The 27,708-nt window shown below is 39.7% G+C and overlaps 3 protein-coding genes across 5 annotated transcripts in view; 1 reads left to right on the top strand and 2 right to left on the bottom strand.

The window, feature by feature from the left end:
• The window catches only part of uba7 (ubiquitin-like modifier activating enzyme 7), a 48,237-nt gene extending 39,238 nt beyond the window's left edge, over positions 1–8,999 (top strand). Inside the window, exons 23-25 of one of the 3 annotated variants that reach the window (XR_007140669.1) lie at positions 4,747–4,848; positions 6,627–6,709; positions 8,315–8,374. Coding sequence is in view for 2 of the 3 variants with exons in the window: in XM_047814258.1 (XP_047670214.1) it covers positions 4,654–4,848; positions 6,627–6,709; positions 8,315–8,447 (411 nt within the window). In the remaining variant the exon portion in view is untranslated. Of the gene's footprint in view, positions 1–4,653; positions 4,849–6,626; positions 6,710–8,314 lie in introns of all 3 variants that reach the window. The other 2 variants (XM_047814258.1, XM_027146300.2) reach the window with 2 other exon arrangements.
• A 2,519-nt stretch (positions 9,000–11,518) lies between these two features.
• inka1b (inka box actin regulator 1b) lies at positions 11,519–14,226 on the bottom strand. Its single transcript, XM_027146325.2, has 2 exons — positions 14,020–14,226; positions 11,519–12,519 (listed from the first exon to the last, which is right to left on the bottom strand). The coding sequence occupies exons 1-2, from the start codon at positions 14,020–14,022 to the stop codon at positions 11,632–11,634; spliced, it is 891 nt and encodes a 296-aa protein (XP_027002126.1). The 5' UTR covers positions 14,023–14,226; the 3' UTR covers positions 11,519–11,631.
• A 6,030-nt stretch (positions 14,227–20,256) lies between these two features.
• The window catches only part of gnai2b (guanine nucleotide binding protein (G protein), alpha inhibiting activity polypeptide 2b), a 43,831-nt gene continuing 36,379 nt past the window's right edge, over positions 20,257–27,708 (bottom strand). Inside the window, exons 4-9 of the mRNA XM_027146550.2 lie at positions 27,481–27,641; positions 24,987–25,115; positions 23,286–23,415; positions 22,900–23,053; positions 21,326–21,541; positions 20,257–21,231 (exon numbers count right to left, since the gene is read on the bottom strand). Of these exons, the coding sequence (XP_027002351.1) occupies positions 21,351–21,541; positions 22,900–23,053; positions 23,286–23,415; positions 24,987–25,115; positions 27,481–27,641 (765 nt within the window). The 3' untranslated portion in view covers positions 20,257–21,231; positions 21,326–21,350. The remainder of the gene's footprint in view (positions 21,232–21,325; positions 21,542–22,899; positions 23,054–23,285; positions 23,416–24,986; positions 25,116–27,480; positions 27,642–27,708) is intronic.

The following is a 27,708-nucleotide window of genomic DNA, read 5'->3' as shown; positions in this document are numbered from 1 at the left end:
GATAGATTTGATCGTTACTCTTTCTGTTATTTTTAGCTGAATTCAGGATGGCATGATTTAGCATGATTTACAGTGAGAGAAACTTCAGTCTTGAGGCTTTTTCTGGATTAGATTTGATCATTGTGTTAAAAACTACATTGTACACTTGGCAGTAAAGTAAAGTAGTTTATATATATAATCATTGAATCATTTCAAGTTACACAGTGGATCTGGAGTCTATCTTTGGCCTGGGAAAGGAATTCACACTTCTTGTTTATTCTTTCAATTTAGATTTTGTGTCCTGGCAGGCTAGGGAATGACGTTTGTTTGTTGTGTTTCCTGTGGTGAGATCTACTGCAAATATGTGCCCATTTAACAGGAAAAATTATTGTCTGGTAACAGCAAGAACTGAAATTGTTAGTCTTTTTGCATGGTAGATGTTTGGGTGCTGTAGAATTTGCATGACTGGGAAAAATCATAAAGCACTGAAGTGTAGCCAGCAGGCTTTTGGATACATTTCCAGTCCCTCCAGGATCCTTCGATCGCTTAAATTAATGCAAAATCATGCAAACAATGCAATTTTCTGAGGAGATTGCACTTTTTCAAAATTAACACATTTTCCACAGAAAAAAAAACAGTGAAAAAAGACGCATCGCAAATTTAGGAAAAGAAAGTAAACAAAAAATATATATATATAAACTGCTTTTTTGCTTTTTGCAATAATTGCAAAAAATATGATCTTTTTCACTTTTAAAATCAAAGTTTATTCATTCATCTAAAGTAACGACTTTATCCTAGGGTCACAGTGAAACCAAAGTCTATCGCAGTAGAACCAGGCAAAAAGTTAGGGAATTCACCCTATATTAAACGCTGGTACACCACAGGGTTCAGTGCGCACTCGCACACACACACACACACACACGTACACAAGCACACACAAACACACACACATTCACACTTGTACTCATCCTGCTAGAATGTTTGTTTTTGGACAGTAAGAAGAACCCGGAGAACCCAAAGAAAACACATGTGAAACCCATGTGTGTGTTCAGATCAGTCTGTCAAAACTGTGCATCGTGCGTCTGCCCGATAACATTGAATAAAAAAATAGAGAACTTGTGCTTTCTATCACGTTCCATGTTCTGGCATGGCTTGAGTAAGGACACATGGTGAAGTCAGAAAGCCCTGATTACAATGTAGCCTCTGATATGAGCAGAACAGATGACAGTTTTGGCTCCTGTCCATTTGGCGAGCAATAATCTAAAGCCTCAAGCTCTAATTCAACATTATTGCATGTTTTGTACTAGAAATACAGCAATTCTTATTTACTACACATTTTTCTAGACTGTATATAAATATAGTATTAGTAATTCAGGCTGCATTGCTTTTAAGCATATTCAGTGATCACTTACTAAAAACCTACCTATACTTCCTGACTCTTCCTAAGGCGGGACATTTTTTCAGGCTGTGAGAAAATGAAAAACAAAAAAAAAGACTGTACGAGATTTGAAGGAATGTTTTAATGGTTTCCAGAGAATGTCTGGATTCCGGTGTTCTTGCTTATTTTTAAACCCCTGTGGAGCGGGTAAAGTAGCTGGCATCACATTCCCACATGTGTGGCTGCTGATCCTCAGCTCTGGTTGGCTGCAAATGCTCTGTGGCCTTTCGTGATGAAGTGCATGGCAAACGTCCAGCCTATCTTCCAAACAGTCTCTTCTTGCCAGAGTTAACGAGGACAGGGCGAATATGATTTTGTTTACTCTCTGTTAAAATGTATTTCGAGATAAAAGAATGTTGCATTGAACCAGGACATGGTGGAAATGATTAGATTATAAATAGTACAAAGAATAATATTCTATTCCTGGATTATTGTGTCAACAATCATGATGGGGAAAAACCTCAGAACAGTGTATTGTTCTTAAAATGCGTTAGGTTGGTATACAGTTATATAATTAAATTTCCCCCCAACTGCTTAGATGTATTTGCAGGTTGCACTAAACACAAGACTCTGCCTGATGTAGAAGTGTTAATATATTGTTAAGGACTGACATGATTATCAGAAGAAAAGCCTGTGCTGCAGCGGGGAAGCCTCACAGCTGCAGGGTCTGCGGTTCAAATCTAAGCTCAGGTTACTGTCTGTTCTGAAGTTCTCCTCAGGGTTTTCCACTTTCCTCTCACCTCCCAAACAGATGAGTAGGTGGATTGACTAGTGTAAATTACTTCTAGGTCTGAAATAGTCCAATCCAAAATCACCACAATTCAGAGCAGGAGAAAGCTGTTTACAGAAGATGACTGAATGAATGTATGATTTGAAGCCATATACTGGTGGAGCTTTTGATTGTTCAAGTAGAGACAAATGCACTTACAGTACACACTGTGTCCTCCTCTGTCTAGTGCATAAAGTGTAGAACGGTCGTATTGTCTCAAATGGAAAACAAACAGGAAGTATAAGCCATTTCCCAGTCCCAATTGGTGTCAAAAGCATGTTAAACAACGTCACTAGTTTTAGCAGAATATAATGGATTTTTAAAAACGTTGGAAAATATCACATAGCATGGGCTCACTGATAAAATGTCGTGTCTGGTGAACAGTGCCTGGTAAACCTTCTCTTCTAGCTCCTTCTCTCTTCCCCTATGGAAGCAAATCTGAGAGTGTTGAGTGCACGAAGTGTCCAACATTTCACTACTTGTTTTTTTTTTTTCAGGTTGAATAAATGCATGATCCCGAAACATTTCTTCTTGTTTGGATATTCTACTTACGCTATTTTTAAAAAATGGCATAGAATAGTTGCATAAGTATGCGATTTAGGACACACAAACTCATGCCTTTACAACATGGTATTGTAATTATTACTGTAAATAAATTACTATAAATATAAACTTAATATGTGTGTGTGCTCACATCAGGGCTGGTTTCAGCCAATTATATTAGTGTGACCTGGTACAAATAATAGGTGGGCAATCAGTAGTAATCGCCTGTATTGGGGCTGAAATAGCCGAGAGATGGGTTTGCTTTGGGGCATTTGTTGAGGACTGGGGAGGAGCGGTGCTTGTGGAAGGTGAACCGAAGTTAGCTGTATCCTCTGATGTGCTAGCTACAGAAACACAGGCAGCACCAGTATTACTTTTTTTTGTTTAAAACGATACATCGCAAGTAACGATAATTGTGCATCAAATTATGAGCATTTGTTAGCTGCTGCACAGCAATCACAAATTGAAAAAAGTAGGTAAACTTTCAACAACAACAAAAAACACCTCAGTTCTGAGTTACAGCCTGTAAGCGCATCAAACTGAGAGTAGGGTCAAGCGAGCACTGAAAAACTATTCTGTGCCTGCAGAATGCTTATTATATAGTTCTGTGGGACTGCAGACAGATCATTGCCCAGTGGCTGTAGGCTGCACACTCAATAAGAAGTCATGTGTATTTTCTGTGTTATTTTTGGCTAAAATTAAGAAATCTAACTTAGATCGGTTGGACAAGACCCAAAATTGCCCAGGCTCACATAAACACACAGTCTCTCTCTCTCTCTCTCTCTCTCTCTCACACACACACACACACACATACACACATTCACACACACACACACACAGTTTACTAGATGAGAAAGTCTGGAGTCAACAAGTATCAGGTGTCAGCACTGTGGTTAATGGGCAGGTGCTGCAGTAAAATAAGATCTACTGATTGAACACACAAATCTATGGTTGAGATGAAGATATGCAGCAGTAAATATAAGGGCCATGTACGGCTACAGTGTCCCAGTATATCCAAACAGAGCAGCTGTTGCTTATAGTTACAGTAGTCTCTATACATAATTACACTGCAGATTTTTTTTCAAGATGAATATAAATGTAATGAATGCTGAAAATATCTTTTGGCAGCTAGAAGGTTGCTGGAACCTACAGTTTAGAATAGACATGGGTGGGGAAGATAAACTGTGCTGCATGAATGCATTCTTTGATAGACTTTGTGTGGCTGGAATCGACAAGTGTGTGTCTTTGGCCAGAATCAAGCACATCCTGTGGATCTGGGCATAGGACTCGATGTGTAATAATTTGTTCCACTCTGTAAGCCAAATGCACACAGACACGCTTACAAAGACGCAAATGTTCTGGATGAATGCTGAGCTTTATGGGTGCAGTGGGCCTTAAATCTAAATATATACAGTACATTTGTGAAAGAAAAAAAAACCTAAAAATCTCAAATTACGTTATTCATGGCTAGCAAACTTAACCTGAACAAGTGAGACAAAATTATTTTAACGTTATTTCAAATTTGTAGGTGATGTAAAGATTACATTATATAGTATAAGAGAAGTCCTCGACTGCTTGGTGTTTTCCGTGGCTTTTTTCTATTGTTTGCCCAAAATATTTGTGGGACTTTTTTCTTTATCTCATCCTACATTTGGTCATTTTTTTTATTTCCAGCCTTTGCCTGTGGTCCTCCATTATAGCTCCCTTAGGATGTGACCTCCGAGCCCAGAGAGGCCTGTGTTTGGTCTGCTCTGCAGACTTGTGGATGAACAATTATACTGTTAAAAACGACAGAATGTCAGTCAGACTGTTTTTCTTGGTCATGTTTTTTTTTTCTGCTCCCGCTCATTCTTTTGCTCTCTATATCCTTTGTCATGTCTGATCATCTGGTCATTGTTTACAAATAATTCCATTTCCTTCACAGAAGCAGATTGGCAGATGTTGGTGTTGTTTCCTGATGGGATTGCTGTGGAGTGTGCTTGTGTGTGAAGAACTGATGTGTTGTGTCTCTCGGCAGGTTGCGGGGAAAGAGTATTCCCTCTGGGACCAGTTCCTGGTGCAGGGAAGAAAAGAAGGACAGGAGGAAATGACAGTGGAAGAGCTTCTGAAATACATCAAGGTTAAACCGCACACACACACACTAATCTGTTTGAGCTGAATATCACACCACACACAGATCATTGTGTAGCAAATTATGGCTCTATTTCTCCACCTCATTTTCTTTTTAGCGAGCTTGATTTCCAGGTGCCAAGTACTTAACTTTGAACAAATGTTTTAAACTCATGGTATCTTAAGTATGTAACCTAGTGAACCAGCATTAATGTATTCAATGTTAGAGATTTAAGCAATTTTGTATGTCGCTCTGGATAAGGGCGTCTGCCAAATGATGTGAATGTAAAATGTAAAAATGTAAGTACAGGGTGGTGCTTATAGTATAAATGCAGCTATGGCTACCTGGAAGGGAAAATTCCTAGCGCTCCATACTCTTTCTGGGGTAATCGGGTTTGGTGCTGGTGGCATGGACGTCATGTGGTTGGTTGAGTTGGACCAGGTGTATAGCATGTGGCTAAAGATGCAGGCCGTCCTCATGTGGCTGTGAACACATGAGTTTAATTGCTCTATGCCAATGCCCAAAGTGCGTTTATTGTTGGTAGATAAATGTTAAGCCGGACAGTCGTTAAAATGTTTCCCTCCACACTCTCAGAAGCTGCACCTTGGCACGCTAGGCTGTGTATTCCAGCTGGACGGGCCGACAGCGTTGACGTTCTAGCACATAGTTCTGCATTTTGCTGCTGCCTTTTTCTTCTTTTCCTTTTGTGGTTCCTTCTTGTGTTTTCTGCTGATTGTTTTTTTTCTGTTTCACTGTGTTCAATACTTTATTTCATTTTCTTGATTTCACATAGCTGTTGGGGCTTTTAATAAGTTATATTTATTAATTACATTGGGCCAGTGGGGCTGTAGAGAGTTTACCAAGTGTTTACCAAGGAGCAGAAGAAGATAAGTAGTTCCTGAATAATTAGCAGGGAGTTGATATTAGCTAACTGTAGAGTCCGTACTGACAGTTATTTCTTACTTTCTGTTAAGCTGTGTGCTTAAGTGAGTGGGCCGTTGACTTTACAGTTGTAGAGCTTCCTTCCCTTATCTTTTGCTGTTGTTCACTCAGGGTGTTTTCCATTATGTATTTGGTGTGCTTACTTGTGGTGTGCCGTCCAGGAAACCTAACCCCACCCCACCCCCTCACGCACACACACACACACACACACACACACACACACACACACACACACACACACACACACACACACACACACACACACACACACACACCACCCACCTCCTTTAGAGCAGCATCATGTGCCCTGCTTCTGGTTTTTTTGGGGGGGGCATATCTTTAATGTTGTTAGGACTTTTAGTGTGACAATAAAGATTGCTCTGTTTTTTTGGAAATCATGTCTTTGCCTGATCAGTGAAAACAACCATTGTGACCTACTTTGGATAAATTTGTTAATTGATAAAAACAATTTCCTGGCACAAAATACCCTGGTTGGTGTAGTCGGAACTATACATGTTTTTGCCGAGCTGCGCTTTTCCAATTAGTCTTTCTCTCCCCTGCTCTTGCCACAATTGCAAGCTTTCATTCTCACCATTAACACCCAAAGTTGAGATGCCCAGGTTCAGTAGTGACCCCATCTTCCTTCTCATCAGGGCCAGCTGGTACATTTCACTCACTCTCTCTCTCTCTCTCACACACACACACACACACACACACACACACACACACACACACACACACACACACACACCTGAATCTTTCATAATCATTAATATCATGAACATCATGATCATTGTGATCCTGTTGTTCCTGTAAAAGTTTGTTGTGTTTTCTCTAAATTTCAGGAAAACTACCACTTGACCATCACAGCTATGTTTTATGGACCTGCACTGTTGTACTCCAATCACTCAGATCGACTTAAACAGAGGTGGGGATTTTCTACGCTTTCCCATTTCTGGCTTTGTAAATCAACTCAAACTGAATTATTTCATACATTTTCTGATTTTAAAAATATATTATACACTTACAGTTATGGAGGCTTCTCATTGTGCTTATTATTTCTTCTTATTTTTGTTGGAGCTATTAGATGTGATTAAAATGTATGCTTTGTGAACAATTCTGTACTTTACAGACTTCCTTTTTTTTGCAATTTCAGAAAAACAGACACTTGAAATGCCTTGTGTAAATGTTTTCATTTTACTGATGAAAAGGAAATATGTCTTTAAAGAGATACAGTAGTCAATTTGGGTGCAGGATGAGCAATTTTGGCAGGAATTTAAAAAAAGATCAACGGTGTTGCTCAAGGATTAAGTAGGTCCTTGGACTACAGTTGAGTTCAGTGTAGTTTAAACCACAGTTCTCTGTTGTCTTAACACCATAAGAACAATTATAATGAAAATGTATCCTTGTACTACATTGGCTAAAAGTGTATCAAATACCAAATGCCTTTTTCTGTGCATGTAGCATCTGTCAATCTCTACTCGAAGAAACCGACCATTACAAACATTACACTTTTACATGTTATGCGTCAGATCATTATTCTATACGGTTAAATGGCAAAATAAATGGCAAAAAGAAATTGTACAATACTGTTAATGCTCATTGTTTCACATAAACCCATCCATATTTTAGCCATGACAACTCTCAAAGAGACGTTTAAGCATTTATTGATGGTTTTGCTGGAGATGGCATGATGGTAGGTTTGGTCTTCATGGCTAGATCTGTTCTGCTTCTGCTGAGCCAATGCTGAGGCTGACTGTGGACCTGCTGCAACATAGAGATATTGAGAGATATGCTGGGGAGGAGGAGGGTGAGAAATGAATTCTGGGGTCTAGCTTGGGTGTTGGACAGGATAATAAAGGGCTACATAGATGAGAGTGTGGCTATAAGCTGTGATGAGGGCATTTGGAGAACCAGTCAGTGTTGGAGAAAGAGTTTAATGTCTGAATCAAACTCCTTTCTAATGACTTTAAAAACTCCCTAAGACTGTGCACATCTTACCAGCTTTAAAAGATGAACAGCTTGTTATTCGTCAGTCGTCATCTTAACCCTCAGGCCTTTCCACCTGTCGAAAGAGCTCCAGCTTCTGTCAGGGATGCCTTTCCTCTTCCAGGTCTCATCTTCCTAACCAAATGTGATGACAAAGCAATCAGTCATTTGTAGTTGTTTTCTCTCTGTACTTCAACAGCAGCAGCCATATTCTGTGTTTACACGCATATGTTAGCCAATGTCAGGGCGTTAACGAGTAACAATAAAGGAAAGCCCGTGTAACACCTCATCCAGGAACACACTTTCAGCTGCTCTGGAGCTTTCATTCGCTTGTACTTTATACAAACAGTTTAGCACGTGGCTGCAGGAAATTCTGCACGGAACACAAGCACCATAACAGAGATTTCCTCTGTTTTGCTGGCATGAGGGTGACCTCCCTCTTCCTCTGTGATCATTTACAGCACAAATATTCTCCATGTGAGCCCTCAGTACAGTTTACAGTGGTAGTTGTGTCCTCCTGAGAGAAATGTTTTCTTTTCTGCAGAGTGTCAGACGTTGTCCAGATGGTCACCAAGACTGAGCTTCCTGTTCATATGCAGATGCTGGAGCTCATACCTTCTTTCGCAGAGGATGAGGACTGTGAGAAGGTTCCACCAGTTATGTACCTCTTTAGATGAGGTCAGCAAGATGGGAATGCAAAAAAAAAAAAGTCAACTGTATTTACTGTCAGCTTTATCACATTGTTCTGCTGAAACCCTGTTCATTCTCTTGTTTCATTAATTAGCTAAAATTACTTACTTACTTTAATGTGCTTTGTGATTTGTCTTTATTACTCTCTCCATACATCCACCCATCTCTCTCTCTCTCTCTCTCTCTCTCTCTCTCTCTCCTCTCTCTCTCTCTCTCTCTCTCTCACTCTCTGAAAATCTGAGGGTTTATTTTCATTTGAAGGAAATAAAAGGAAGGTTTTAGCATTTTTAAATATTTAAAAGGTTTAATAGCTTCAATATTTAAGATATTTAAGATCCTGCACTTTTTCGATCCTCCTATTTATTGGAAGCAAGTTGGTGATATTGTAGAAGGTCAGATCTTCTCCATGTTTAATCTCTTCTGCTGAAACTAATGTGTAATCTCTTCTAATGTGATATTATGATGGATCTAATCTGAAATGGACCATAATCAAATGCACACTAAATTCGTTATTAAAACAAAAACAACTTTTCCCTCAAGTTGTTGTCAGTAATATCATTTGTAATGAAATGTGTTGTATTCAATTGGAAAAGAATGCAAAAGAGAAACATTTTCACGAAAGAGAGGTTAATGATATGTACTGAGCCAAAATTCTCTCTAACATTCAGTATACTGTCAAAGATCGTCATCAAATGCAGAAATTTCAGTAAAAAGCAGCAGACAGGAGTCAGATAGTTGCTGAGTGCTTTGTGTGTCCTCTTGTTAGTGAGACACTGAGACACCTGTAACACTGCCAGTCTTTGTCATGCGCTGATTATCACACACTGCTATCAGCTTATCACATTAAGACAATGTAAAGACTATAAAGAACAGTCTAATCTTGTCTGCTCCATTTTATTTAAGTTATACGTTGTTAAAGCACTTTGCTACTCTCATGTCCTGCGTTTGAATATAATATGCAGGGCGGGTGCATGCATTGTGGGTAATTATACTGGGAATGACTGAAACAATAGCACAGGGCACTTATTAAAGCTGTGTACATATATTTTTGTCATGCACAGCATAAGACCATAAAAGATATTATATGGACCAGTGTCATAAGATGACAGAAAAAATAAAACGTTTTTATTTTTCTCAAATCTGATTGGTCAGAAGGTGTCTGTTAGATTTATATCATTAATTCAGACTGTTCCATGAACGATTATCATTTTCTCTTCTGCACTGACAATTCCAGGGCAATAGTTTTGTCCACGCCCCTCTGGGGTATGATTCCTGCCTTCACCCTTTGTGTGGGGAGATTGTATATTCTCCCTGTACTCCATATATTCTCCCTGTATAATCCCCCTGTACTTCCTCCAAGTACTCTGGGTTCTCCCCAGGATAAATATGTGTTGTACGCTGATTGACATCTCTTACATTTTCCATTGTGTGTGATTGCACCCTGTGACAGTTGGCACCCTGTCCAGGGTGTCCCCTACATTCTGCCCCCATTGATAAGACTCCAGGTTCTCTAGAGTTCTCTTTAATATATAAGAGAACAGGAAAACATGTCTCAACAATGTTCCTTTACATTGACCAATTAAAATGAACTCATTGGCAAATCACAGTAGTGTAAAAGAGTATACAGGGGTTCGCTTCAGGGTGGTGATCACTCTTGGCTTAATGTCTGGCCACATTGCACCCCCATTTGTGCTTTATTCCTTACACAGCAATCATCTATTCATCAGCTCATTTATTCATGTCAGAGGATGAGGTTTGTCAGTGATGTGGTCTAGACCAACTCTCTAAACTCAACCTTCTAAAAGACCTCAACATCTGAATCTGTTTTAAGAGAATCGTCTGTGTATGTGTGCGCACACTTGATGGATTGTAGTTTTTGAAAAAAAAGAGGGTAAGCGAGTTTGTTCGAGGTTCAGGCTTTCTTTTTATACCATCTGGACCCAGCCGACTGATCCAGCCACACTCCCCCATCTGAGAACACACACCCAAAACACACAATGACCTTCTTACTGAGGAGCCAAGCAGCTCTAAACCCTCCACCACAGGCATCTCCAGTGAGGTGTTGACACGAGCATCCTCTACATCCTCAAACATCAACAGAACTGCCGGTCTCCCTTCTTCCTTTGAAACTTGTAGCCAAGCAGACGTGCCATCAGCAGACCTGACATGAGTGCTGGGTTAATTACATTCACACACAGTTGCTATGACAGCTGTGTACAGAAATTTCTAGGACAGTTGTTTGTTTTTCATACAGAAATAAATGAAAATGTTATTTAACGGCTCAATAGGATGGTGATTTTGGACACATTGTGATATTTTGGGGGGATGTGGTAGTTTAGTGGCTGTTGCTCGACTACCAATTGAGAGGCTGTGAGCTCAGCTCCAATAAGCTACCACCACTGGGCCCTTGAGAAGGGCCCTAAACCCTCAATTGTTTAATATGAGATTAAAAAAAAATTCAAGTTGCTCTGGGTGTCTGCCAAATGCCATAAATGTATTTTTTTCAACCTGTAGTATCACTCATATTGTAAGAGAGACATCATCTGCTGAAGTTGTACATCCAGGACCAGCTTCTGTATCTTATTGCCAATTATACATGTAAATCTAGACTGGATTTTAAAAAGTCACAGCACTACAACAAACATGACCTGAGACAAGGATTATAATCATACAGTGATTAAAACCTGGCAAATCAGATCTCATGCTCATGACATTGATATACTATGTGCATATTTTGTGTTTCAGTTCAATACATATAGCAAGTTTAACAATGGACGTTGTCACAAATCAGCTATTCAGAAATAAATAAATTCAGGATCTAAACTCCCCGAGACTCAAAAGGCAAGCCATCCTCATCTGGATGACAATTGCCTTCTATAACTGTGTAATATATGGTACGAAAGTGTGAATCCGTATGCAAAAAATGTATTCTAATTTTAACCTGAAGTCTATCTTGTTGACTTGATCGACTGTTCACTGATGGAGACTCAAGTCCACAACTGTTTGTGGAAGCTGTAGTCAACCTTTACATGCCTGAAATAATTTTTCAAAGCCTTCATTCTATTTTCCAAAAACATTTATTCTGCTTTACATTTTATTTACACATACCTTTATAAAAAATAATTATGCAAATTATTATCCAGTTTTAGCATCCTTCTTTATGGCAAGGCCTTAGATGTAGCCAATAATGTCATTGCATATAATAGGCTGTCTGCTCCCACTCTTCATGAGGGCACTGAACTGGTAAAAGTCTGTTTCCATCTGGTGCAGTCCAGTGTGTGACTGGTGAAAGAAAGGCTTTGGAATCTGAAACCCTACAGGACATGACATCCGCTTTGTGCAAGGCTCAGCAGACTTTCCTCGCCCGTCTATTCCCTTAGACATGATGGCTAGTTTCCGTCTCACGTTAACCAGAAAGTCTCTGGCTAGTTTGCTGCTTGAGTTTGGTTTTACATCAGTCACGTCAGGACATTCGGGAAGGTCCATCCAGTTTTTAATGAGGTCGGCAAAGCTGTTGTCTCCCAGCACGAGAGGCTGCCTGTTGCGGCCTCTAGTCAAAAGGGATGCGGTCCAGTCCTCAGGTTCACTGGCCTCAAATGAGGTCCAGCGTTCCAGACATGCATCCGAGGTCGATTTGGGCCGAATGCGGTTAGTGCGGACACAGGCAGAGGACGAAACCCGTACGTTCCTTGTGCGGCGCAGAACCACACCCTCATCTTGCCAAGATGCCTCTGAATATCCTGAATCGAAGTCCACGCTCTTCACACTACATGGTGAACCCTGAGGCAGATGACCAACTGTATCTTCCTCGTCCTGTTCTTCCTCCAGTGGACTCGCCAGACAGCAAGCTGAGTCATAAGTGCTGCCATCGCTGGACTGAGAGATCCGCAGCCGGGCCAGGTGTTCCCGCTGTTTCGCTCTACGATGGCAAGCGCGTGTCACTGCATAAGAGCGCTTGCTGGGTTCGCCGGGCTCCCGCAGCTGCTTCAGGTCCTGCATCGAGCGAATCATGTATCGCATCTGGTCCCTCAAGCAGTCACCCGAATTCCGCACACACAACTGTTTAAAACAAGAACGGAAAGAAAAAGGGTCATAAAACAAAGAAGCTTTAGAACATCCAAGTGTTCAATATATGGCTGAACTTTTCCATTTATTTACATAAAAGGAGTCCAAAGTAAGCTAGTGCTTTGAGCAGCTGCACTTAACAAGCCTTAGAGCAGATAACCACAGAACATTTGGCATCCATATAAAGACAGCCAGCCATTTTAGTAGGAGAAAAGTTTAAAAAAATAAAAAAAGAGGGAGTGTGTAAGATTCAGTGCGTAGGGAATGTAGACATATCAGAATTGACTGTGGGAGCGGGATGTGGAGTAGGATACCTCCCGACCTCCTCGAGAGGAGAGGAAAAGGTGGAAAGTGAAGCATGACAAACCCCTGTATCACAGACCCACGGGTCACAAGGGGAAATGACATCACCTTTGAACTACGCTGTACAATGTAGGTCACAGTTGAGATTCTTTCTTTAAGGGTGGAGCTGGGAACTAAATCGGTGCTTCCTCCAATAGCGTGTTGCATAAAAAATTGATCTTTCATTTTCAAAAACAAAACAAAAGATTCAAATGCAGTGTTATGACTCAGTCACTCGATCATATCTTTAACTACATGCCACACTAAAACAATAACTCTTCCTAGCCCCTTCCTTTCAGATATGAATCTACAATGCAGCATGGGGCTTTTTCAAACTATCCCTAAACAGCGGCTCTGTTTTTCTTACAAATGCAATTCTGCTACCATTATTTGACGCTTGTGCTTTAGTGGAATCTCGGGGCTTTGCATTGGTACGTTTAGTTTATAGCCAGCGGTGAGACTTTAGGAGGCACAGTTTGGAGACCAGTTTGGAGAGCACTCAGGGCTTGTTATCACAGCTGTGAGGAATTAAGCGTTTGGCGCTAAATGTGATTAAGCCAGCTGTGGCTTCTGGCCATGTAAAATGTATACAGTTGGGTGGAGGTTGTTTTTAACTAAACTTAAATGCTGTTCCAATCAATCACATACATTTAGTGTAGTTTGAAGCTGATTCCAAAAAAACAAATCCCAAACTGAGAAAATAGCAAGAAAATAAGGTGCCTGGAAAATGAAACTATTCATTAGATTAATTAAATATTGCACTATGCATTCACAATATATCTGAAAAGTGATGAGGCAGTAGTCAATATTTCACTGTATTCATTTAAGCAGAAGTTCTATATTGGTTGGTGACGATGCCACGATGCTTAAGTTATAAAGCTGGGAATATGGAGGTTATTGCATGCAAAACAAATGAACACGTTATAAAGTCTTATGAGGCCCTGCAAATAAATGGCAAGTACAAAAGGAACTGAGGCAGTTTGTTTCTCTACCATTTAGTGCGTCTAACAGAAAACACACACACACACACACACACACACACACACACACACACACACACACACACACACACACACACACACACACACACACACAAGATGCACTGAAATTATGCATTAGAACAAATTCAGAACCTAAAAATTTGATACTTACCATTTTGTGTCTGCCTTTTTTGAGTCTTCACGTTGCACTGGTGTGTGGATACTAACTCAGCTCCAAAGTTAGATAAAGGTAGACTTCTTATAGTTTGTGTATGTATGTGTGTGTATTAACACCGCACGCGCTACAACCCTCAGCACCCTGTTCACCCCTCACACTGCTGCGCGAGCGCATATTTGAGCGCACCGTTCGTTTGCAGTAACTGCAGCTTCAGCCAATCAATAGGGACCATCCTCCAGCCAGCCAATCAACAGTGAGCTGAAATATAATGCAGAAAATAACACTTCTCACCTGGAGGGGGGGGGGGGTTTAACATGTGATAACATGTGGCACAAACACTGATATAAATCTATATATATATTTAATGTGCATCTATGAATCTATGATTATTTTGGATTCTGTTTTCATTAAAAATACATATTTTTATTCATTGTACATTTTATTTTAAAATGTATTAAAATTTTAGCAAATTATTTGGACATTTGGCCTTAATGACAAGCTGGTAATGTTATTGTGTTGCATTTTAATTCAGTGAATCTTTTTTCTTTTTAGATAAATAGTTTTATTATTAATAGTGAGAAGTGAAACAAAACTGGAAAAAACATTTTAACTGAAATAAAATACTTAAATTGCATTAAAACAAAAGCTATTTGAATATCACCTGATAGAAAAAATTATTCAAATTGTTGCTTTGAGTGCTTCATGATTTTATTACTATATTTTGTCTTCGGCTTAATTTCAAATAGATTAAAAAGATCTTAAACTAAACACAAGTGCATCGTACATATCGCATAGCAAAACTTAAAGTAATATAAAAAAAAAAAAACACAGAAGTAATGAAAAATTAAGTAGAAATAATTACTTATGCCCAAAGACAAAAGGCCTGGAACATGGAGGGATTTCTGCACACTGCTTCCACCTTGTGTTTATCTGGCGCTATTACAGCCATCTTCATCATACTGCAACACAACACAAATAAAATCCCTCGATAATAATATGAATGTAAAGCAACAACAATGTCCTCAAATATCATTGTGCTTAACTACACACTATCTTACAATGTCCTCAGGATTAGCATCAACACCTCCACACATTCCACACATTCCTCTGCTCATGAGGCTGGTGATTAAATATGCAAATCCAGACCCAATGATGTCCCTACAGTTAGAACTCTGGACATCTAGCCCACTTTTGTAAAGTAGAGGAAAACTGTTTTAGTATTTTAGTATAATTGTATTTTTTTTTAATTCAGATGATTAAATCTACAGCTTCACCAAGTGATAAATCAGGAGCAATGAAACAGATGTAAAAAAATATAAGTGCTATACACTTAAAAAAAAATATAAGTGCTATACACTCTTTACACACAAATGACATCAATTCTACTTTCCAGAACTAACGACTGTTCTGAAGTATAGTAAATGGCTCGGCAATTTACAAGCAACCAACTGACACTTCCAACATATGGACCTTGAATGGCTAGAGGTTTGCATTTGAATGCTGAAGCTCGTCATCCTAATGGACTACACACTAAACAAGAGAAATAGGTAGAGGATGCATGTGAGGAACAAGTGCCCATTACAGAATGAGTGATTTTGATCTGCTTTGTATATCTTTGCATGCATCTGTTTACGGACACTTACATGTCTGATCAGTGTTTTTAAAACTGACGATCACATTGTTACTTAAATAACTAGTTTGGGCTGAAAACAGGCACAAATTGGCAAACAACTAATTTGATTTCAAAGTGATGCCATGATAAACCACTGGACAAATTAACAAATGGCTTTGTATGCTGTAGCATTACAATTTCCTTACACTGGAACTAGGAGACCCAAACATGTTCCAGCATGACCATGTCCCTGTGCACAAAGTCACCCCCATGAGGAAATGGTTTGCAAAAATTTGGCTAGAATAACTCAAGTGACTTGCACAGAGCCCTGACCTCAACCCCACTGATCACCTTTAGAATGAAGTGGAAAACTGACTCTATGCTTTACATCACTACCTGATCTCGCTCCAGCTCTCGTGTCTGAATGGACACAATTCCACACAGCCACGCTCCAAAATCGAATGGAAAGCCTTCCCAGAAGAGTAAAGGTTATTATAACAGCATAGAGGGAATAAATCTGGATTTTCAACAGTCATGTATGAGAATGATCTTCATGCTGCTACTGTATTTTTAATTTACATTTAATTTGAGATAGACATGCAAAAGATGTTGGCTAACATCAATTACTTGGCAAAAAATATCAACAACAGAAGTTATGAAGCAAATGAGATTTGTCTAATTCTGGTTATGCTATTACATTTTGCACAGTCACATTATGTATTTACTATTAGAACAATATGGGCATATCTACTACTCTTTACTGGCTATGTGTACAGTATGAATGACAGTTGTGTATTGAATTCAGTATCATTCTTTCAATTCAATTCAGTGTTATTTGTATAGCACTTTTAACAGTGAACATTGTCACAAAGCTGATTTACAGAAATATATCGACTCAGGATATTAATATTACATTTATAAATGTATATATTTATCTTTAATGTGCAAGCAAGAGGCAACACCAGTGAGGAAAATCACCCTGAGATGATAATGAGGAAGAAACCATGAGAGAAACCAGGCAGTAAAGGGAATCCTTCCTCATTTGGGTTACACAGAATAGTGCAATTATAAATAATTTCTCTTTTATAATTGTGAACTTTTATAACTGTAATTTCTCTTTTATAACTTTCTTCTTCAGAAAATCCACAGCAAATCATCTGTTTCCACCTAACTCTATCCTCGGCATCACATCCGTATATCTCCTCTTTGGCCTTCCTCTTGACCTCTTATCTGTCGGCTCCATCTCCAACATCCTTCTACCAAATTAACCATCTCCCTCCTCTGTACATGTCCAAAACATCTCAATCTAGCCTGTCTGACCTTGTCCTCAAAACAGCCAACCCGAGCTGTCCCTGTGATGTGCTCCTTCCTAATCCTGTCCATCCTCGTCACTCCTAAAGACAACCTCAACATCCTCATCTCTGCTACCTCCATCTCTGCCTCATGTCTTTTCCTCACTGCTACAGTCTCTAACCCATACAGCAGAGCTGCTCTCACTACTGTCTTGTACACCTTTCCTTTGATTCTTACTGACACTCTTCTGTCACTCAACACTCCTGATTCTTTTCTCCACCCAGGAGATGTAAATCATTTCTCTCCTATAACTGTACTATATGCTCAATGGGTACAATTATGTAACCAGCAAATTCATTCTAGTTTAAACATGAAATCTATTTTGTTGGTAAATGATGAATACTTAAGTGCAATGCAAATGATATTTGCAGTTCCATGCCATCTTCATGGTGTTACCATCCACAGTAATCTCATATATCTTTAAGCTTTCTTTGTGGGCTCATCCTCAGCAGCGTGTATTTTCCATGGGATTTACACACACTATTTCTGTTTATATCTGAGGCTAGCTAAACTTTATTGTTTCAAATTATTATGCCAGTGTCTATGTACAATATCAGGAAAATAAAGTTGAACTAAATTGAATCAGATGTTTCCAGTTAATTCTAAAGTGTTGGTGTTTAGTGTAGTTGTTCTCAAAGCCCTCCAGACACTCCACATCTTTCATCACCTCTATAAATGCTTGAGTTGGTTAAGAGCAAAAAATGTGCAGTGTCTGGTGACCATGAAGATTTGTAAACCACTGTTGTAGGGCAGTGAAGCTTAACAGATCTGTGTAAGAAACCAGAAGGTTGTGAAATCAAATCTAAAGACTGCTAATCTGCCTTTTGAATTATTTTCCTGTTCTGAACTTGTTCCATCCTGATGTCCTACTTCAGTTTGGAGTTTCCATCAGTTGAGAATTTCTCGTTGTTGCTGAGCAGGAGGCTGCACACAGACACCCTAAAGATCACCAAGAGATTCCTTTGAAAGAAAGCTTTGAAAGATTCCTTTCCTTCTAGAAACCAGAAAGATAGCTGTGGATGTTCTTCCTTGGATAATTTGAGAGCTGCAATTGTTAAGATTTTGTTAAGATTTTGCACCTTAGTCAGCATTATTGAATAGTTGATAATATTTCAATACAAAAGACCTAGTGTTAGTACTGAACATGGACAAGGATTGAATCTTTGACTATACAATGTAAGTTATAGAAGGGAAACGATTTATAATCACACTCTCCGGTGTCACCAAGATAAAGATGCGTTCCAATGTGTCTGATTCCTCTCAAGGTTTCTTCCTCGTGTTATCTCAGGGAGTTTTTCTTACCACCGTCTCATCCGGCTTGCTCATTAGGAATACATGTATATCCTGACTATGCATTTCTACAAAACTGCGTTGTGACAATATCTGTTGCTGAAAGCACAATACAAATAAAATGAGACTGAATTTGAGATGGAACCTTCAAGCGATAGATGTTTGGATTGTGTTGGTTTGTATGAACATTAACAACAATGGAGCCAGACAACTGAGTGTTCCCCTTTTCATACTGACAGTGTTACCAAAACAGTATCTTAGAAACGCAGCCTTAAATAGACTTTACCTCAGACTGAAAGATGATGCCAAGAACATGATCTATGCTTATTCTTTTGTTCTTCAGTGTTTGGATTATTCACAATGAACATTTTCCTGGTTTAGCTCCTAAACACAAGGCTGGATTGACTGCAGCTGGACCAGACCACAGCATCATGAGTGCTCTTTCAACGGCACTTCACTAGCTGTCTGTTGGACGCAATACACTTAGGAAGTGGAAGCTCAGAGTTTAAGATGCAGGGCATTGGAAGGTTGTGAGTTCAAGTCCTAGGACCCCCAAGGTGCAACAGCTGGGCCCTTGAGCAAGGCTCTCAACCTTTTCCTGTTCAGTTGTTTGTATAAAAAATGAGATAAAATGATATAAAATGGCTGGTTAAATGCACATCAAACTGATTCCCCAAACCTCTTCCCAATAGACATATTCATCGAACAATGTTGAAGTTACAGCATTTGGAAGACACCATTACAAAACCACAGCAAGTTACATTCATCTCATTTATACAACTGAGGCCCAAAGGCTTTGCTGTAAAGTCTAGTAGTGGCAACTCTGTGCTCCAGGGATATGAACTCAATCTTCTGATCAAGAGTCCAACATCTTAAATACTTATCTAATTACCTAACCAACTAATTAGTTATCAAGCAGCTTCTTACATATCATTTCACACTGTTACATCTCATCACTGATATGCCATACATTACTCTACTGCACTGTAACATTACATAACATAAGATTATGTAATATGTTAGTAACCCTTCCACAAAAACCCTTTACATCTTTTTTTAATCATCATTCCTTTAACCTTGTGTTGTTATTTAAGCTTCATTTAATTGTATGAAAGATACTTAACCCCATCTATCTTAGAGCCAGGACAAAAATGATAAATCCTTTTCTTAAGCATATAAAGCCTGAATGTATGCATAGCAGAGGTACGTGAAGAAGCTCAGCTATAAGAGTATAAAGAACATTTCCACCTAAACAAAACAATTCCAACACCAAGGGGCTAAATGAACAGACAGAAAAAAATGTGTAAAGTTTGCGTACGCAACAAAACTGACACAAACAACCGGGCATTACACGATACTAACACAACCTGTGGATTTCAACAGTATACGTTTGAGCAAAACTTACAAAACCAGGAGCAAAAATCCACTTCTTTTATTAACCACTAATGGTAATATACATATATACTCATTCTAAGTGCCATTTTTTAAATACACCTTGTAAAAAAAGAAATGAGAAGGTGAAAATACTGTTGAAATGTGCAATACAATTCCTATAGAAATGATATATACACTACAATGTATACAATGAGGGTCTAGAAACCAAATTAATGTTAGTAGCTTTTCTTAACAACCACTTTGCTTTTGTGGATTGCATATTAATTTTGACTAATTTAATTACCTGACCAACTGTAATAATCTCTTATTTTAAACACTGTAGATTAAATTGTTCAATATTTCTGATGGCATTGAGAGTCAAATTTGTCATGTGGGGGCACGGTGGCTTAGTGGTTAGCACGTTTGCCTCACACCTTCAGGGCTGGGGGATTGATTCCCGCCTCCGCCTTGTGTGTGTGTAGTTTGCATGTTCTAAATGCAAACTATAAAATACGATAAAATGAGTGAATGAATGAATGAAAAAATTTCTCATGTTTAATGTAACTACTAGAAAAGAAGAGAAAGAAAGAAGTCAACAGGGGTTCACAGTTGTGAAATCAAGTTTTATTTTCAATAAAACATTTCATGGCATTTTTCATATTCATCAGATGGCGGTCGCGTTTTAATTGTCTCCTAAAACCACAAACCTCATATTTAACTTCATTATATATTGCAAACAGAAATTGCTCTAAACTCTACAGACATCATGAAAAAAAACAAATAAACAAAACAAAACAAAAAACAGAGGTCAAGGCACAAAACAGAAGAAGGAGAGAGAGTTGGGGCAGGAACACAAGAGAGATGAGAGAGGACAGTTATGTATCATACGCATTAATCACAGTTGTACAGTGTTGAGCAAGAGTGAAGCGAGGATCTCAAAGTTAAATGCCTAAGACAAAAAGACAGAGAGCGTGTCACAATGTGGCTGAACCAGAGCAAGCTATTTGTTCTTTTATCATCGTCATTCATTTTGTTGAACAGTTAAACCAGGAATGTGAAATCCAAAGGTAAGTAGTAAAATAAAAAAAGATAATAAAAGACCAAAGCAAAAGTTGTATCGATCCCAATCTGTGCTTACATAGCTTTTACAAAAGACATATTACCCAGGAACGTTTATTGAGATTGATGCATCTTCTAAAGAAAAGGAACATTTATTTATCAAATACACCCCCCCCCCAATCTCTTCTTTCGCACTGTAGTACTCAAACAAAACGAACAAACAAAAACAAAAGTCAAGGAGCAAAGTGAGACAGCAGAACAAAAATAACCTCGAAAATATTTACAAAGAAAGAAAGGAATAAAAATTAGGTCCCCTGAAAAGGTATTTTGGAATTGGGACCTGTGGATTTCTGCAATATAGAATTTCTCTTTTTCTGTGGTTCTTGGTCAGACCCCCCCTCCCCTTTCCCAAAAAGGTATTAGATGAAATTTCAGCGTTTGTCTGGATGGCTGTAGGCAGTCTGGCACTGTGATGATGACCGACGCTAATGCAGGTGCACCACACAGCTTAGCTCTTCCTGAACAATACACAGGGGGAAGAAAATACAGAGACAATTGAACATAACCACTCAACAGAACGTTCTCACCAAGTGTGTGTGTGTGTGTGTGTACCTTGGTATGTTCCCTGACATTGTCATTAGAAAAGCCCACAGTCCTTCAGGTTGTTTTTGATGATGACGTCAGTGACGGCATCGAACACAAACTGCACGTTCTTGGTGTCGGTGGCGCAGGTAAAGTGGGTGTAGATCTCTTTTGTATCCTTCTTCTTGTTCAGATCCTCAAACTTGGTCTGGATATAGCTCGCTGCTTCGTCATATTTGTTGGCTCCTAAACAATAGGAACAGGAAGATGGGGGAAAACATCAGCGTGAGCGGAACGCAGTAAGAAACTCTGGTGCCATGGAAAGAAAGTTCAGTGAAAAACTCTATTGAGCAGTCGGTATGGGTCTAATCTGCGTTTTAATTATAGGCCAAGATCTCATTCTCCTTATGGGATTAGAGAATTCGATTAACATTAAACTATATCAGACCTTCACTTTTACAGGACTGCAGATTACATTGTAGAAAAATGCATCCCGATGTTTACAGCACATCTATTATTATGTCGCTTTGTAGAAGCCAACATTCTGTTTTCCTGTTTAAGCTTAGACAAAAACTTATCAAGAGTAACTCCTCCTAGGGCTTTCGAGCCACATGCACCAAATTCGGATATGTTGTAGAAACTGGTCTGAAGTTTGTTGCTGTTACTTTTCTAAGCGATCCGAGTACCAGTACTTCCGGTACCGGGTCTCAAATTGCCCTTTTTTCCATAGACTCCCATTATAAACTTTGGAGGTTCATAACTCTGCAAACTTTCGAACTACCTACACCAAACTCGGCCAGCTCCTTTAGGGTGATACTCTGAACAAAGGTTTAAATTGGTGTACCGACTGGCCTTTCAGGTGTCCCGCAGCACCGCCCCAAATTATGCAAAATCAAAAAACTTTTTACAACATGGACATGTGACATATCAAAACACTCAGAACAATAAGGGGAACTTCCTCAAGAGTATTCAGATGACGTCACATGCTCATCTCCACTTGCCTCCAAATGTTTTGGCCCCCTAGCTTTCTGTACACTTGCCTCCAAACGTGACATTGATCCTTATGTCCATTCGCCTCCAAAAAACACTGGCCTTTGAGATTACTTGCTTTGTCAAAGCCAACATCAAAGTTTGTCATGACAAACTTTACAAATCTAGTTATTATTATTAGTTCTAAGCAGCATATTCAGATGAACACACATCTGTTGCCTAGTATTATAAGATACTAATTGAGCCTTTTTGTTTTTGGATAGCTGAAATGTCCAAGTCTGAAGTCTACAGTAGTGTAATCTACATATACAAAGCAACAAAGTAAGGTCAAGTAATGCTGTCTATTTCACATGAGGTAAACATTCTATCTGAATAAATGCCAAATATTAATCTAATTTATTTCTGTGAACATGGAGGAATTTTCAAAACAAGTATTAATCCAAAACCTATAAATAATTAGTAATGCACCAGTGATAACGCTTATAACATTAAGGTCTGAAACAAAATGCAAAAACAAAATCATCGCATAGCTGAGAAGCAGCAAGCATAAATGTGAAGTATTATTAAAAAAAAAAATGGCTGGATTCCGTGGTTGTGTGTTTGGTTTTCCGGACCTGTGTACTCAGGGAAGCAGATGGTGAGAGGGCTGCGCGTGATCTTCTCCTCAAACAGATCCTTCTTATTGAGAAAGAGGATGATGGAGGTCTCTGTGAACCATTTATTGTTGCAGATGGAGTCAAAGAGCTTCATGCTCTCATGCATACGGTTCTGGGGACAAAGAAAGAAAAAAGAAAAAAAAGAGAGAGATAGAAGTGAGAGAATAAATCGGAGAGATTACACAGTAAAGTGGCCACAAGGGGGAGCCACTACGTCATACTACTTCCTCTCAGTTCTGGCAAAATAGCTCACGGTTTGTCATGAACAGGTACTAATTTCAGCCTAATGTTTAAGAAAGCCCTAAGTCAAGTGCTCATGATGGCCAAAGAGTTATTGTCCTTACCATCTCTTCATCTTCAGCCAGCATCAGGTCGTAGGCGCTTAGAGCCACGCAGAAGATGATGGCAGTCACTCCTTCAAAACAATGGATCCATTTCTTCCTCTCTGATCTCTGGCCACCAACATCAAACATCCTTGAGACAGAGACAGAAAGGGTAGAGAGACAGAGAGGGAGAAAGAGACAGACGGACAGAGAGAGAGGGGGACAGAGACAGAGAGAAAAGGACAGAGAGACAGAGAGAGACAGAGAGGGACGGAGAAAAAGTGAGAGAGAGACAGGGGGAGGCAGAGACAGAGAGAAAGAGAGACAGAGAGAGACAGAGAGAAAGAGAGAGAGGCAGAGAGAGAGAGAGAGAGAGAGACAGATCATCGTTAAGATTTCATTAAGCTACATTAGCAGAGAGCTTGTAAAGCCTCTGCTTCAGGTAATGACGCCTACCAACACAATGGAGGAAATCTCACTTCTTTATGGCTGTCTTTCAGATTAGGTGTTGTAAAAAATGTGTGTATTATAATAAACACTTTCACGGATTTGACATGTGCGGTCCATCTGTCCAGTCAACGACAGCCTGTATTACTGTCACCAACATTTTTAGGAGAAAAGTTTCTATGGTTACGGGAACTGGGACAAGTGCAGAAGCAATGGTTCGGACTCCTTCGATTGATTATGATGTATTATTTATTACGCAAAACAAAAGAGGAGGTGATGGAGAGCATGCGGCAAGCGCATTGGGCCGTTACAGCTTTTTATTTTCCTCACCGTGTACTGCAACAGCTATATATGGCTGAAATGACCATAAAAGCTTCATGACTTGACTTAATTGTCTTACTACTATTACAAAATAAAATGTAAACATCTACAGGCAAAATGTCAAGACACAAAAGATTAGAGGCTAAAACGTCTAAGAAGAAGGCCTAGTAGCAGAGAGGGGGGGAAGAAAGAAAGAAAGAAAGAAGAAAAACCCCCACAAAATTGGGTGGGACGATCAATTGCAGACGTTTGAATTCATAAAGCGCCCGGTTGATGAGCTTATTTTATACAACTGTTTCGACAGGAACAGAAGCATGCTTTCAGTCTGCAATCCTCCATGTCGCATAATACAACGTATAATAAAAGTCCTGCACTTTTATTACCAAACACTGATACTTTCAAGTTTTCGGTATGAAAAGCACTTTTTTTTTTCTATGCAGTTGTTTTCTAGCAGGAAGTGTGACTGCTCAGTTGATGGCAGCGGTAACAGAATGTCGGTTATGACAGGTGTCATCTCTTTTCTAGAAAGAATCAAAGTCAGCGGTAACCAGCTTTTCCTTTTTCTATGCGAGAGCAAGAACAAAATAAAGCAAGAGCAGGGCAAAATGAGTTCAATTAACAGCTCCTTTAACCAAACCATAAAGATCATAATCCTGCCTTTATCTTTTCTACTGGCTCAGTCACTGTGAAGCAGAATGAACCGCTGACAGAAACAAAATTCTTTCACATCCTGTGTCCTTTCCCCTACAGAGAATTGGCATTTCCGCCGAGCGAATTGTATTCGTGTTTCTTCTGACCACATTTTGAACTGAAAAAGCAGAAAAGTCTTGTTTTCAGATGTCTTGTGAGTCGTGGTATCAGAGGGTGAAAAAAACAAAACCAAAGGCTTTAGTTAAATCATAGAGGTTGACACCTCTGCATAAGACTGTAAAGTGTGTCTGCATGGTTTCTTACTTGAAGTGAAGGTCCTTAAAAGTGAAGTGTGTCTCGACGATACCGGTAGTTTTCACTCTGGTCCTCAACACGTCCTGTTGGGTGGGGATGTAGTCTGCTCGTGCTATCCTCTCGAGATCATTCAAATAACTACACACACACAGACACACACAGACACACACACACACGTTATATCATTAGCTTAATTTAGTTAGATAAATGAGCACACATCTGTGAGAAATAATTAACACAAACACATTTAGGTTTGACCCAAAATAGCCTTCTTCCCCTCCCCTGGCCTTATACACAGCTACAACAACCCACAATGATTTAATTTCTTAATGAGAAAAAGAAGCAATCCAAATGTAATCCGACCCAAACAGCACAAACAGGTTTCAAGGCCACTGTAGCTGGCAATGTGGCAGAAACAGGCTCTCATGTGGGCCAGAAATAACCCTGTTAGCTCATTGAGCCATCTCTAACGGACGTGCTATAGTCCTGCACACTTTGCTAAGTGAGACCATTTCTATGGCAACGTTGGCTTGCTTTCTCTTTCTCTCTCTCTCTCCTTTGTTCCCTTTCTCATTTATCACGCTGACTGGTTATATACGCGTTACTCCTGCCTGAAAGATGAGCACTGCAAAAGGTGAGGCTGTAGTTTAGGAGAGGAGTTCAGATTTGGAGCATCTTGGGTCAGAATAATTCGCAACACTTAGAGGGGGGGGGGACAACAACCCATCGACAATATGAAAGTGTGCTGTGAAACACTGATCACTAGGATACAACTCAACATACTGTTGAAGTAACTCGGGATCTCGGGCTGGCAGTCAGAGTGACGGGCTCCACAGCAGGGACGGCACACATTCTCAGCTGTGTACACCCTGCCATGGTGAACAACACAAACCTGTAAGATGCTAAACAGCCCTTTGTGTTTGCTGTTCCACACTGAAGCCATCTGCTGGAAGTCAGTGTTGCTGTTCAAAAGCTAATCTAAATGTGACCGCAGGGGGATGGGTTTATTTACATTAACTTAGGTTAGAGGTTAAGATAAACCTGCACCATGCAACTGTTGGAGCTGCTAAGGATACAGGTGAACTGAAAATGATAACATGGTTAATCATTTCCAAATGATAGCAAGGAAGAATTAGCATGAAAAACATATCAATGGTGAACTTCTGATCATTGATGAAATGAAATAACTAATCATCCAACCATCCTCACAAAATGCACAGAAAATCCACCATCTGAACACAACCATTGTCATTACAACCATCATTTGTCATTACCATCCATCCATCCAATCTTCCATCCATCTGTCTGTCCATCCAATCATCCATCCAATTGTCCATCCATCTGTCTGTCTTTCTATCCATCCATTCAATCATCCACCTGGCTCTCCATACATCCAATCATCCATCCATCCATCCAATCATCCACCTGGCTCTCCATACATCCAATCATCCATCCATCCATCCAATCATCCACCTGGCTCTCCATACATCCAATCATCCATCCATGCATCCATCCATCCACCTGGCTCTCCATCCATCCAGCTGTCTGTCCATCCAAACATCCATTCATCCACCCAATCAATTCATCCATCCTCACAAAAAGCATGGCAAAAGCCACCATCTGAGCACATCCTTTGTTATTATGAATTAGTTAGAGACATCTTTGATCACAAGGTGAATGAATCGCATGTAATCCCACACCGCCTTCTTGAACAAGGACCTGGGTGGACTTGACAATAATTCTCATTACCAATTGCCCAGTCAGACTGAATTTCTTAGGAAGATTTTAAACATCACTGGCGGTAGACTGGGGTGTCGAGAGCATTGCAAGAAGGTAAAAGAGGAGCATTAGCTGAGAAGTCATGCTGGATGAAGCACAACGCATCCATCTGCATCAATTAAAGCTAACAGAAATAAGCCAACAGAAATGGATTTTGCTTGTGTAGGGATGCAGAGAACATTGCGATATTAACGGCTGTTATCTACACACCTTTAAAGCATATTTAAGATTAAATCGGACAAAAAATATGGCTGAACTCTAAATCCTTTGTGCTACAGCAAGCAGTATGTTCTGCTCAACAAAATCCCAAACTGTTTCCCTTTGCTTCGTCTTTTCATTCACCTTCATTTCACGTTATGTGTTAAAGCAAACGGGGAAAAGTGGATCGAGTTAAGCTGAGTGAGGAATGCGTAGGTCATGTTGATTGTGGATATGCAGGAAGGAATAAATCAATGAGAGCAAATTTAACTAGAGGGAGATGGAGGCATGAAAAGGATTTCTCGAAACATATTAACATATATAGTGGCAGAGGTATTATGCAATGTTGGATGCGTCTCGCTTTGGTCAACTTCCACGACAGTGATGGATGCAAGGTTACCAATCCAGAGAGCTTCCTGTCTGAAGTAGGAACATGCACATATACTTGTGTGTGGGAATACGGATATGATCTAATTGACAGAGAACAGGGTAATTCGTCACAGCTGAACAATGTGTGTATGCTCACTAGGCAGCAGAGTCATTGAGCTGGTACTCTCTGGAGCGGGTAAAACAACCCTGCACCCCGCTGTCAGCCCACAGTCTGCGGATCACGTTGGCCAAGTCGTCTGGGAGGATTCCCTGCTCTTCCGCTGCGGCAGACAGTGCAAAGAGCTGTCTTGCATCATCCTACGGACAGACAGGCAGACAGACAGACAGACAGACAGGCAGGCAGGCAGACAGACAGACAAAAAGC

Source organism: Tachysurus fulvidraco, chromosome 5 (assembly GCF_022655615.1).
Source record: "Tachysurus fulvidraco isolate hzauxx_2018 chromosome 5, HZAU_PFXX_2.0, whole genome shotgun sequence".
Classification (NCBI taxonomy): Eukaryota; Metazoa; Chordata; class Actinopteri; order Siluriformes; family Bagridae; genus Tachysurus; species Tachysurus fulvidraco.
This window is presented reverse-complemented; position numbering and strand designations above follow the sequence as displayed.